General features: G+C 52.0%; 1 protein-coding gene across 9 annotated transcripts in view; it reads left to right on the top strand.

Moving 5' to 3' along the window:
- The window catches only part of DOT1L (DOT1 like histone lysine methyltransferase), a 97450-nt gene extending 84583 nt beyond the window's left edge, over positions 1-12867 (top strand). For 5 of the 9 annotated variants that reach the window (XM_071451940.1, XM_071451938.1, XM_071451939.1 and 2 more), the window contains 2 exons: positions 168-1121; positions 2262-12867. In XM_071451940.1, the coding sequence (XP_071308041.1) occupies positions 168-1121; positions 2262-2848 (1541 nt within the window). In that variant the 3' untranslated portion in view covers positions 2849-12867. Of the gene's footprint in view, positions 1-167; positions 2039-2261 lie in introns of all 9 variants that reach the window. The other 4 variants (XM_071451936.1, XR_011683146.1, XM_071451943.1 and 1 more) reach the window with 4 other exon arrangements.
- The last annotated feature ends 881 nt before the right edge of the window (positions 12868-13748 follow it).

The raw sequence follows: 13748 nt of genomic DNA, 5'->3' as shown, positions 1-13748 counted from the left end.
ATGGGGCACTTGGGGACATGGTTTAGTGATAAGCATGGTGGTGGAGCTGGTTGATGATTGGACTTGATGGTCTTAAAGGACTCTGTGATTCTATAAAACCCCGTTCTCAAGGGGCAGATTGAGTGAATGCTGTTGATTGACATTTCTAAATCTTCCCCCCCAATCAGGTGGCAGCATATCGGGGAGGAAACAAGCACAAAGCAATGAGAACATGAACAGCAGCAAATGGAAATCGACTTTTTCACCGATATCTGACATCAACCTGACCAAAACCACCGACAGCCCCTTGCAGGCCGTGTCAGCTCTGAGCCAGAACTCCCTGTTTGCCTTCAGGCCTCCCTCCGAGGACGGGCTGCCCATGGACACCAAGGTGCCAGGACACCCCAGGAAGAGCCTGGCAGTGCCCTCGGACGGGCTGAGCCCTGGCACAAACCCCCCCAATGGCTTCAGCTACAACGGGGGCCTGTCCTCCGAGCTGGGCCTGCACGGCTTCATGGACGGCGCTGCTCTCCCTCACAAAGCTGGGGATGGCTCCAACTGCTCCCTGGGCTTCCCCTCGCAGCGAGGCAAGGACCTGGGGGTGTCAGACACCAACCTGTTCCTGAACAAGAGGCAGCTGGAAGCTCTGGGCACCAAGGGAGAAGAGCTGAGCCGGCCCGGGGTGAAGGGCAAGGAGCTGGGCGAGCTGAGCGCCCGAGCAGGGGGGGCTGTGGAGAAAAACTCAGTGCAGCACAACGGGAAGGTCGGCAAGGGAAGGGACCGAGACGTGGAGTTTAAAAACGGCCACAACCTTTTCATTTCTGCTGCTGTTTCGTCTGGTGGCCTTCTGAATGGTAAAAGCCTTTCTACTGCTGTTTCCTCAGCAGGGAACCCAGCGCCGTCTGTCCCGACGCACCATCCCTTCCTCAACACTCTGACCACTGGATCACAGTTCCCCCTCGGCCCCATGGCCTTGCAAGCAAACCTCAACTCGGTGACAAATTCCTCAGTATTGCAGTCCTTATTTAATTCAATGCCAGCTGCTGCCAGTCTGGTCCACGTGTCATCAGCTGCAACCAGACTGACTAATTCTCACACTATGGGGAACTTCTCTCCTGGGGTTACAGGTGGAACAGTTGGAGGTAGGCAGAACTCTTTCTCTGGTATAAGACAGGGCCTAAAGGAAAGTCTGACACTGCCTCTCCAGGGGTGAAACCCTTTCATTTCTACAGGATGCCAAGCAGATCTGTCTCACATAACCAGTCTCCTCTCTCTCTTTCTCTCTCTCTCTTGGAATTGCTAGGATGATTTCAGTTCCCTACAGTGAAATCTCATGAGCTTTGTCTGCTAGATGAGCTTGTTGTACCACCTTAATGAAACAATACACCCAGACTTTGTGATTGATAATGTTTGCTTGTTCAGATGTTGCTGTGTTGGAACCAACTTAGGTCTGCCTGCAGGTAACAGATTTGACTTGTCCTGGTACCATGTTAAGGATCTCTAACTTGTCAACTTGAGTAAAGATTGAGTTTAGGCCTTGAATGGATTTAGCATGATCCAGGAGGAGCAGAACATCAGAGGAGCTGGTGTTGGGAGTTCTGTAGCATTCTGGCCCTTGAATGGACATGAAGAGCATTTCTTGGCCAGGAAGGGCAATGCCATATGCACCTTGCACTTCTGGGATTCTGCACAGGCTTGGCTTCTGTGGCCCACACCGGGGACAAGCTGGCAGGACCAGAAGATAGGCTGAACCTGCCATCTCTAAGTGTCTAGGGCAGTTTTTCTGACCTGTCCATAATCATTCAGGCACCATGTCGGGAAATCCTAACTCTCACATCTCTCAGCACGTAGATTTGCTGGAATTACACCTCCCCTCTGCTGCCCTGTAAGTGGGGGAGCAGGAGGGTGGGGAGGGAAGAGCAGCACTTTGAGTCTTCAGATAAGCAACTCTAAAGATCACTTCTAATCTCATCAAAACTCTGCCTGTGTGGTATAGAAGTGACAGTTCTTGGTTCTGACCATTTTTCCTCGTGGCCTTTAGAGGTTGGCAGTAGGAAAGGTAAGTGGAACCTTTTGTACCTCCTGGCCTGCACCATTATCTCCTCATTGCTTGCTGCCTTCTCACGCTGCACATTTTTGTATGGGGCTGTAACTTATTATAATTTTGCTTTTGTTTGTTTGTTTGTTTTCTTTTTTTTTCCTTTTTTTGTTTTGTTTCTCTTGTCACTTGAGACTGTACAAAGGCCATCTGTTGAAGCTGAGTTTTTCTCTCCTGTTTGCAGGTATTTTTAACCATGCGGTGCCTTCTGCCTCCTCTCCTCATCAGTTTGGAGCCAGTTTCAGCAGCAGTGCTGTCTCTAGCAGCACCGTGCTAAGCTTAAACCCTCTGCAGGCTGTTGCCAGCACCTCATCCTCATCCTTCCCACCCTCTTCCTCTAATTTAGTAACATCTAGTGAGACTAGACCTGCTCAGCACCTCAACAGAGCTCCAGTGCAATCTGTCTTCCACCCCCCTCCACCCCCTCCTAACGTGTCCTTGCCTCCCCCTCCTCCTTTACTCGCTTCTAACTCCGAGCCTGCTCTCCTGCAGAACCTGCCCTCCATCCCTCCTGGCGAGACGTTCCTGCCCTCCTCCTCCTCCTCCTCCTCCTCCTCCTCCTGCTCTGCTCCTGTCCAGTCTAACTCTTCTTTGTCTCTCAAACTGGCTTCTCTCCAGCACAAACCCTCCCGCCCCTCCTTTACCGTGCACCACCCGCCCCTGCCCCGCGTGCTCCCGCAGCCCAACGCCGCTGGCACGGCCGCTATGTGGGTGACCCTTGGCATGCAGCCTCCTTATGCTTCGCACCTTTCGGGGGTTAAGCCACGATAAAGAGCTTGCTTAGCTAACAGTTCTTGTTTTGTAAGGTAAGGCCAGACTCAAAACCAGAGGAGTTTGCGTGCGAGATGCTCACTTGACGCTTCTTCCTTTGCAGAGAGAGAGAGGTCGGGGCCGGGCTCCGTGAAACAGGAACCTCTGAAACGGGGAAAACGTGCCCTAAAATGGGGGAGAGAAACCTCTGAAATGGGGGAGAGAAACCTCTGAAATGAGGAGAGGAATCTCTAAAATGTGGGGATTGAAAATCTCTAAAATGTGGGGATTGAAATCTCTAAAATGTGGGGATTGAAAATCTCTAAAATGTGGGGATTGAAAATCTCTAAAATGTGGGGATTGAAAATCTCTAAAATGTGGGGATTGAAAATCTCTAAAATGTGGGGATTGAAAATCTCTAAAATGTGGGGATTGAAAATCCCTAAATTGTGGGGATTGAAATCTCTAAAATGTGGGGATTGAAATCTCTAAAATGTGGGGAGCAATTCAGCTGGTGGCAGAGGATGGGAAGTGTTGGTGCTCTCTGTTCTGGGAGTCAGGATTTCTCGACAAGGAGTGCTCACAGGGGGAACTGCTCTGGCTCAGGGTTATGTTCAGGCTGATGTCTCTTCATAGGTAGAGAAAATGTTCTTTCTGGAGGTAGTAACAGGAGGAAATGTCTGTTTTTCATGTGGTTTTATACAGTTTTTGGAAGTGGGTGTTGACCATCTGATCCCCCTCCCCTCTTGCACAGCCTGTTTATCCCAAACCAGTCCTTGTCCGTAGCATTGAGGTGCCCAAAGGTGCCTCTTTGTGATTCTGTGTGACAATGTGGTGGTCAGTACAAACTGCCAGTCAACAACAGCTGCTCGAAATGATCATGAAGTTAACAATCTCTAGGTTATAACCTTCAGCTTTGCTTGGAGAGCAAATTCCCTGGGCCTGCAGTGCAGTCAGTGTCCCCTGCATCACTGGAAACACAACCACAGGTAGCAGAGAAGGGCTGTGACTCCCCTGTCACTTCCCTGTGCTGGACTTGCTGCCAGGGCCAGCAGGAACAGCCCCAGCAGATGTTTTATTTTTGCTCACAAGCCCTGGGAGCACAGGGAATGTGCAGGGGGAAGTGGGCTCCACTCTCCACAAAGGCTGGAGGAGAGGAGGGTTCCGAGGCTGTGTGCATTTCTCCTGCAGCAGGTATTTCTTGAACTGTCTAGAATAAACTGTACCACCACAGAGCTGGGTCCTGTGGTTCATGCAAACACTCTGTGGCAATCCTGCTGTACCAACTCGTGCTTGCCAAGTGCATCCAGTGTGTCCAGCCCCAGAGCTGGCTCCCTGCTTTCCTTGTAGGTCTGTGATGTTGTTGCTGTCCACTGGTACCAAAGCTACAAACGTGGCTGAACACACTTTGCTGCTTATAAAACTCGATTACAACACACCTGAGAGAGCCTCTGTGCATTGTGTGTAGTGTTTTCCTCATCAAATTCCTCCTCAGACACCACAAACCCCTGGTTAGGCTTTTGGGAGGCACGTAAGTATTGCCAGGTCCTTCCCTGCAGGAGAGGGAGGCTGAGGAAGGGCTTTGTGTGCCAGCAGAGAGGGGGGCATGGAAAACCCCAAACAGAGAGAGGATGGGGATGAAGGAAGATGGGGATGATGAGGAGGGTCTGTGTGTGAGGACTTGTTGGAATTACCTGGAACTGAGACCATGCTGGAGTAGCATCCATCAGCTGTGACAGTCCCTGTCACTGAAAAATACTGAAAATAAGAGGCAAAGCACAAAAGGGACTGGTAGAAAAATAGCTGGGTGTCAAAGCTGGGTTGTGGAGCACAGGAGCAGAACTGATGGTGCCAGAGGTGGTTCTGATCCCAACCCTGTGACTTGAAGCCAAGAGATTGGAGCAGTGCCTTGATTTCAGTGAGAGCAGAAATGGGTTCAGATGTGTTCAGTCCTTGGGGAAGCAGGGCTGGAAGCAGGAATTGGGGACTGCAATAATCTGCTTTGCTTCTGTGCTGGCAGAGCTGGGGGAGCTCACCTGGACAAGAGAAGGCTCCAGGGACACCTGAGAGCCCCTGGCAGGGCCTGAAGGGGCTCCAGGAGAGCTGCAGAGGGACTGGGGACAAGGCCTGCAGGGACAGGAGCCAGGCAATGGCTCCCAGTGCCAGAGGGCAGGGCTGGATGGGATCTTGGCAATCAGGAATTGTTCCCTGGCAGGGTGGGCAGGCCCTGGCCCAGGGTGCCCAGAGCAGCTGGGGCTGCCCCTGCATCCCTGGCAGTGCCCAAGGCCGGGCTGGACAGGGCTGGGAGCAGCCTGGGACAGTGGGAGGTGTCCCTGCCATGGCAGGGGTGGCACTGGATGGGCTTTGAGGTCCCTCCCAACCCAAACCTTTCTGTGATTCATAATGTCCCTCCCCCACAATAATAACAAAACTCAAAGCAGATTAACTTTTACTATAAAAAGGTGAAATACTGAGGGGAGATTATACCTTTTTTACTCTTTTCCCCTCACTTGATTTCAGTCCTATAGGACAGAGTTCAACACAGCCACAGCTTGAAAAACTGCAGCATTTGGAGGGGCCCACACGTCCCTTGGAACATCCATCCTTTCCTCTAATTGGGATTGGGTCAAGATTTGCTTCATCTGAGGAGGTCTTGGAGCAATGTAGGAATGATTGACACATCTAACAACACAGCAGATTTTTGCCTTTTATTTAGATGAGTCTCTTCCTCTCCTCCTGTTGTGCAGGTAACTAGGATTTCTACCTCAACCCAATGTGACCTATGCAAGGACAACGTGGACCAACTTCACTCGGCTTCCACTGAAAGGTGCTCACCTGGCCTGTGCAGGGGTTTCTACTCTTACTACTGGACAAAATAAAAACCATAAAAAAAAAAGACCTAAACAACAGAGCAAACATTTACTGTGAATCTGACTAAAAAAAAAAAAAAGAAAAAAAAAGGAAAAAAAGGCAAAAAAAAAAAGGCAAAAGAAATGCTTAAAGCTCCAGTTTGTATTGTTGATAGTTTAGATAAAGTATTTATCTTTTTTTTAAAGTGAAAACAATTTTGACTTATTTTATTCCACCTAGATTCATAAATACAAGTTATTATTATTAAATTCTCGGAATACTAAAGGACTGGCACACCAGCAGAGATGTAAAAGAGCCTCCTCGGTGCTATTTTGTCCGTCAGAACTGTGCCTCTGGTTTGAATCCTTGGTGCTGATTTTGGGGGGTTGACCAATGCCAAACCCAGTTTTTAAAGGTCTGCAGATTATTTATTCCCCTGCCTGTGTTCATATCCCCAAATCCTCTTGGTTGGCAGCCAGGGCTGACAGAGGAAGGAATTTTTCCCCAGTGTTTGGTTCAGACTGAGCCAGGCCCTTTTTACCTGGGTGGGTTTTAATTGAGTTTGTGACTAATGAGGGCTCTGTGCTCCCCTCTGGAGCAGCCTGGGCAGGCACAGCTGGAACAGGAGAAATCCAAGTCCTGTCCCATCCAAACTCCTTCCCTGGGCCATCTGCAGGTGCCGGTGGTGCTGGGGTCACTGTGAATTTTGGTAGCTGGTCTGGTAACGCTTCTTGGGGCTGGCCTTGGTGTTTGAGCAGGGTGTGTGCTGGTGCAGCCCTCTCCCAGCTTTGGGAAGGTTGAACTTTGTGTTTCTGTCCTGCTGCAGGCTGCAGAGTTTGCTCAGCTCGTTGTTCTTTCCTTCCAAGCACGACGCTTTCCTTGGTAGGGTTTGGATGCTTGACTCTGACCCGGCCTGGCCGTGTCCATGGATTAACAAGGTGCATTTTGCTTTTGTGTTCCTTTGCTTTTCAGTAGGTTCTTGAATGGTAGTTCACAAAAACACCCTGACCTGACCCTGTGCTGTCACTGTCCCCCTGCGTCGTGACTCGGTGCCGTGTGTGCAGGAGGGGCTGATTTCATAGAGCTGTGATGGAAACTTCTCAGTTCCCTATGCTTTATTTCCTTTGGTTTTACTTTGTACAATGCACAATGAACCTGTAAAAAACTTATTTATTCAAGTGCACAAAGTGAGGAGGAGAAGGAGGATCCATTGAAGTAGAAATCAGGCTGGCCTGAGTTCAGGCCAGGCCAAGCACCAATTAAAAATATTACAGTAGAAAGGGGATTGCAACAGCAAAATGACTGGAAAAAAAAATCACATTCAGGCTTTGGAAAACACCTCCCTGGTGCTCAGAGTGGCAGCACTGGCTTTAACCCCTCTAATGCTCCTTGTTGGATCTCCCACTGCAGCAGCCAGGCAGGGGCAGGAGCCCCTTGGAGCCCCCAGGGTCACAGAGCTGCTCTGGCTTTGGGCTCAGTGGGGTCCCTGTGCCCTCCTGGGCTCTGGCTTTGGGCTCAGTGGGGTCCCTGTGCCCTCCTGGGCTCTCTGGCTTTGGGCTCAGTGGGGTCCCTGTGCCCTCCTGGGCTCTCTGGCTTTGGGCTCAGTGGGGTCCCTGTGCCCTCCTGGGCTCTGGCTTTGGGCTCAGTGGGGTCCCTGTGCCCTCCTGGGCTCTCCTGCCTGGGTCCAGCAGGGTTGGGAGTGTTGGAGGGGCTCAGGGGCTGCAGCAGCTCCTCCCTCTGCAGGTTCAGCTCTGAGCCTCATCCTGGGCAGTCCTGGGGAGGTTTAGCACCAGGTGCAGTTGTCCTGTGGATTCCTGGCTGTGTCTTCCATGGCAGCCTCTGTGCAGCCTCTGGGGTCTGGCTTTGCCTCCTTATCCTCTGGGAAGGGACTGAAAGCCCTGGGAGCTGGGGGCATTTTGGCATTTCTGCTTTGTGTGGGACAGGGTGTGTCCTGCTGAGGGTCTGGCAGCACAGGGAGAGCCTGGGGAAGGGCAGGAATGCTCAGAGGGTGAGAGGAACATCCAGTAGCTTCTCGTAGGAGCCAAACTCAGTGTATGTCCTGGAATCCAGGAGCACAGTAACCCAGATGCTTTGCAGCTGGGAGTTGGGCAGCTCCAGCTTCTGCCCCAGCACACAGCAGAGTGCTGGGGCCTCTGGAGACTGTAAATGAGTGATTGCTGGAGGGGCAGCAGCCTTAATTAATTTCCTAATTACCTCTCCCCCATGGTTTATATCTCTGGTGAAAGAGAGAGAGGAGGAAATTCAAGTAGAAGCTTTTCACCCCCCTGCTTTGATCAGATCCTTTCCTGCAGAGGGACCAGGACGTGGTGTCCCTTGGAGCTCTTGTGCCTCCCTTCATCACCTCCAGCCACAGGAAGAAAACTCAGCTGCCATCCCTGTCCTGGTTTGGGTGGTGCCCAGGGCACTGCCAGGATTCCTGCTGGAGAAGGACCCAACCCACAGATCCCAGGAACCCTCTGTGCCCTGCTCCGGGCCTGGGTCACCTGTGTCACCCTCCCTGCAGGCTGAGGAGGGACAGATCCTTTGGGAATGATGTGCTCTGCATCCAGCAGAGCTGTCAGAGGTCAGGGTGGCCTGGCCACTGTCACCTCACAGCTGGACTCTCTGATCTGGAAGATCTTTTCCAACCTGAACAATTCTGTGATTCCAGGACCCTTTGGAGCCTTGGGTGAGGAGTTTGTCCCCTGCCCTTTGCTGGGTGCTGTGGAGAAGCAGAGCCTGTCTGTGCCTCAGTGTCACCTTTGTCACTGCCTTGGTGGCCAGGAGCAGCCTCAGGAATGGCAGCACAACCCCTGGGGCTCAGCACAGCTGGGCCTGAGCCTCTGCCACCTCCCAGGAGCTTTGGCTCTGTGGCTCTCCAGACTCACCCAGGAAGGGGAGCAGACCCAGGAGTGAATCTTTGGGGTTCCTGGAAAGGGATCCAGTCTGCCTGAGCCTCATCCTGCCCCTGCCTGTGCAGCACTGCCTGCTGCACCCCAGTGCCTGCTGCACCCCAGTGCCCTCTGTGCCCCCCCTGCCACCCCAGTGCCCTCTGTGCCCCCCCTGCCCTCCCAGTGCCCTCTGTGTCCCCCCTGCCCTCCCAGTGCCCTCTGTGCCCCCCCTGCCCTCCCAGTGCCCTCTGTGCCCCCCCTGCCCACCCCACTCTGGGGCATCTGGAGCTGCTCCAGCCTTGCTGGTGTCCCCCCAGCCCAGGCCCTGCACTGTGTCTGTTCCTGGTTGTGATTCCCAGGTTGTGCTTCCAGCTGGGGCCTGCTCAGCACTGAGGGCAGCCAGGGGGGCAGTTTGGGGCTGGTGCCTCAGCACTGGCTGAGCTGGGAGATGTTTTTGCCAAGAGATTCCTGGTTTTGTCTTCCCTCTCCCTGACCTTTTATTGCTTTGCCATGATCTGGGGCAAGCCCAGCTTAAAATCTTGGACTCACAGAACATCCTGAGTTGGAAGGGACCTGGAGGCTCCTGGAGTGCAGCTCCTGGCCAGTCTCTTGCTGCTCTGTCTGCACATTGGGAAGAGCTCTCACCTGGCTGGATCCATGTGGCCACAGCTGTGACCCCACTGCTGCAGCACTGAGCCAGGAGCTGAAACCTGTTTGCAATAATTGAAGATCCTCTGGAGCAATCAAAGCCTAACAGTTCCAAAAAAGAGAATTTCTCCTGCTGGTGCTGGGTCCAGTCCTTCTGGGGCTGTGACACCATTCCCTCCCTCCAGGCCTCTGCTGCCAGCAAAGGACTCGCCAGGAAGCAAAAACACATCTTGGAGCAAGTCTGCTGCCAAAAAATGGAACTTCCTGAGTGCTGTGCTGAGGAAAACCTGTCCCTGCTGCTGAATGTCAGCCTTGAGGAACAAGAATTCCGTGGGCTCTTCCTTTCTTGGGCATTTGCCACCTCTGGCTCGCCAGGCCCAGTCCCCTGGGGAGCCACAGTGCTGGGAGGGCTCCACAGGCACTGCACCTAAATTTGGGACTTGCTGCAGATGAGTAATTCAGCAGCAATTCTTCTTCCATCAGCCAGGGCTCTGGAGACAGCCAGCAGCTGGAATTGCTGAGGGAAAGCACTGCTGAGGATGAGGAGGCTGGATCTGAGCTGGTGCAGGGGATGAAGGGGGTTGGATCCATCCCCTCCAGGCTGTTCCCTGCAGGATCAGCCTGGACAAGCAGGGAGCAGCGTTTTGGGGCAGTGCAGCAGATCCTCCCTGAGCTGCCATCCTGGGCTGAGCCCATCCAGCTCCTCCTGACCACCAGCAATTTGTGTCTCCTCAGCCACACAGGTCAGAAACTCTTGTGCTTCCATCTCTGTACCTTCCTTGCTGTTGGCAGCATTTTATCCTCCAGTGCAGGCTCTGTGCTCCCTCTGTTCCTGCCTGGGGCTGGGCTCTGGGCTCAGCCTGGCACAAGAATTGGGATTTCCCCTCATTGCTGGCATCAGCCCTTGGAGGGTCTGTCTGGGCTCACAGCACAGTCCCTGAGGTCCTGCAGGCAGGAAGGTGACAGCCCTTGCTCATCAATGGATTTACTCATCTCTGAATCCAGAGATTCCAAAACCCCAGGATTTGACACTCCTTAGTGTGAAACTCGCCCAGCTCTGGGTCACACTCAGTTCAGCTGAGTCACTTTCTTCTTTCTTCAGTCAAATTTAATCCTTGAGGAGGTCACTTGAGCAATTGCAGCCTGGGAGTGGAGAGGTTTCCAGTCTGATCAGCTCTTCCATCCCACCTGGAACCCTGTCCAGCTGCAGCATTGCTGCAGGGCTGGGTGGGGCTGTGTCCCTGCCCTCACCCTGGGGACAGATTTACTTCTGAGACGTGTGCTGGGGTCACTTCAGCCTTCTTTGGCTTCTTAAATGACTTTATTGGTGCTTTCCAATCTTCCCAAACTGTTCTGATTGTGTACAGACACATCTGGGAGGAGATGGGTGAGAGCCAGACCTGCCTCACCTGCAGCTCCTGCATCTTCCCCCAGCTCCGTGGGCTTCCACAGCTCAGGTGCTCCCCAGCACAGTGAATTTACTGCCTGTGGTCCCTGTTTCCATCTCATCCCAGCCTTCCCCTGGCAGGACCTTCCTGCTCTGCTGGGCTGCTCCTTCCAGGGCCTTTCCTGTGGCCATGGGCAGGCAGCCCTGGCTTTGGTTCTTGCTGGGCTTTGGTTCTTGCTGGGGCTTGGTTCCCTCTGGGGTTGTGTGTTCAGGAAGCAGCATCTGCCACCAGTGGATATTTTTCCACTTGGATGAGAGTCCAGGTGACAGGGGGGTGACAGGGGGGTGGTGACAGGGACAGTCCCAGTCCCAGCAGTGCAGAGCTGCTGGGGACACCCAGGCCTGGCTCAGGGAGGGGACAGCCAGTGCTTCCAGCTCCTCTGGGTCCCTTCAGGGCCCACCTTGGACTGGGGACCTGTTCCCCCTGTGCCCCCTGTGCCCCCTGTGCCCTCGGGATGCTCTGGTTCCCCTGCCCTGCTCCAGGTCCTGCTGATTGGGACTCCCAGTGCTGGGAGCTGCTCTCAGGCTCTTGATGGGGATTCCCCTCCCTGCTGGGCCCTTCCTGCCCCCCTGAGCCCTGGGGCCACCTGCAGAGCCTGGCCCGGGGTCGCTGTCCCCAGGAGCTGCTCCTGGAGCTGCCGTTCCCCAGGGTCTGGGGTTCTCCTGTCACTGGTGCTGAGGTGGCTTTGCTTGGTCACGTCCTGTGGGATTTTGGTGCTGGAATTGTCCCTGTGCTCCAGGGCCTGGAATCCTGAGGGGTCTCTGTGTGTTTTGTCCTGGGGAACTCCACCCTGGAATGATCCCAGCTCCCAGGGGGGCTGTTGTGGAAAATTCTGCTTTTCTTGTTTTGCCTGAGCCAAAAGCACAGAGGGGATTCAGGACTGGGAGCAGGGGAGGGCCTTGGACAGGGCTGTGAACCCAAAATGCTTTTGGGGAGCAGAAACTTCACAGTGTTTTTGTGAACTATCTTTGCAGCACTGAGGAAAAATCACAGGAATTGGAGTTTTGGGAGTATAGATGTGCAGTCAGTGTATGAATATTTGAATTCTTACTGGTTTTAAAGGGTTTTTTCTTTTTTTTTTTTTTTTTTTCTCCATTTCCATTTTCCGCTCCATTTGCGGATCAGGTTTTCACTAAAAGCTGTTTCAAAATGTTGTTGTGCCATATTTTATTTATCCTTATACATTATAAATATATAAATATATATTTAGACTGAATATTGCATTGAAAGATGCTGTTATTGGGAACTTCAGGGTTTAAAACCAAGACAAAAAAAAAAATTGGGAAATAATTCTCCAGTATTTTACTGTTTGGGATCCTCTTCCTGAAGAGGCTCCTTGAATTCTTTGTGGTGTAAAAACAAAATCTCATCTGAAAATTCCAAGTTTGACGATGCTAACCCTGAAGTTCTCAGGTTTGTGATCCTTTGGTTTTCTCGAGGTACATCTGGTTGCTTTTCTGGTGCAGTCAAATAATTTTTTTAAAAAGGTTTTGTCTCTGGAGTTATTGAGGAAAAGGTGGAATGGGTTGATCCATCCTGCTTGGCTTTTTTAACCTATTAATCATTGAAGTGATCGATTTCCAATTAAAACCCAACTTTTTAGGTCTCTGTTCTACTTAAACTTTTTAGGAGTGAGAGCCTGCCCTCGCTGAGTGGGACTTGGATGGGGAAAGCAGTAGATGATGAGGTTGCTGTTGCTCAGGAATTGATTAGTAAACTTTTAACTACTAATAAAAATCCATTTTTCAATGGATTTTTAGAAAAACCCATTTTCTTAGGACAGTGATATGGGATGTTTCCTAGTGAATAGGAATTAGTTTATATAGTTTAGCCTATTAAACTGAATTATTTAAAATTCAAACTTCCCCTAATTTATCTTTTTTTTTTTTTTGGGTTTTTTTTTGGGTTTGTTTTTTTTTTTTTTTTTTTTTGGTTGGTTTGTTTTTGGATTATTTTTTTTTATACTGGTAAGTTGTTCTGTCATTCCTTTCATTCCTGCCTAGCAGTAGTGTGAATTCTGGTGTGTATATATGTATGTATAATATATATATTTCCACCCAGCCTTTCTAATTCTCCACAATGTAAGAGTTAGTTTTTGCTCCCCTCCCTCCACTTAATTTCTTGTGTCTCCCTTGATTTGTAATTGAAATGATGCTTTGAAGTTTTGTCTTTATATTAAAGTGTCTGTATTTTAATACACCGAGCTTGTGTGGACTTTCACTGCCTCAGTCAGGAGGGAAATGGGATTTGGGGCTTTGGGGGGCACAGGGACCCCTGAACCAGGCAGCACCTTCAGCTCTGGGGTTTGGGATCCTGTGCTGGCACTGGGGAGGGACAGCAGGGCCTGGGGACAGCTCGGGACCCATCAAGGGACATTGAGGGGCTGGGGGTGTCCAGAGATGGGAACAGAGCTGGGGAAGGGTCTGGAGCACCAGGAGAGGCTCAGGGAGCTGGGAAGGGGCTGAGCCTGGAGCAAAGGAGGCTCAGGGGGGCCCTTGTGGCTCTGCACAGCTCCTGACAGGAGGGGACAGCCCAGGGGCCGGGCTGTGCTCCAGGGAACAGGGACAGGAGCAGAGGGAACGGCCTCAGGCTGGGCCAGGGGAGGTTTAGATTGGAAATTGGGAACATTTCTTCCCTAAAAGGTTTGGGAAGTGTTGGAAGGGGCTGCCCAGGGTAAGAGTGGAGTCACCAGCCCCAGGAGTTGGGACAAAGTGTGGATGTGGCACTTGGGGACACAGGGCAGTGGTGGCCATGGCAGTGCTGGGTCATGGTTGGACTCGATTTTTTAGAGGTTTTTTCCAACCTAAACTTCCATGATTCCCAACCCATCCAAGCTCTGTTCCCTTTTAGGCAGCAGTGGCACCAACCCCCCAGGCAGCCAGGGCTGTGTTTGAACCTTGGAGCTGGAGGCCCCAAACACTTCCTGAGCCAATTCCTTGGAGGATTTCAAATGAGGCACAGCCCCAGCTCCACCCCGAGCCCCCAGCCCTGGCTCTGCTGGGCCAGAACCTGACCCAGCTCCTCTCCCTCCCCAGCTTTGGCACCTGCCCCTGGCGTGGCTCCAGTACCACTTGGATTAGCTGA

Source organism: Agelaius tricolor, unplaced genomic scaffold (assembly GCF_023055355.1).
Source record: "Agelaius tricolor isolate 1412-34295 unplaced genomic scaffold, bAgeTri1.0.p SCAF_33, whole genome shotgun sequence".
NCBI classification, from domain to species: Eukaryota; Metazoa; Chordata; class Aves; order Passeriformes; family Icteridae; genus Agelaius; species Agelaius tricolor.
The sequence above is the reverse complement of the archived record's forward strand: the minus strand, read 5'-3'. Positions and strand labels throughout refer to the sequence as shown.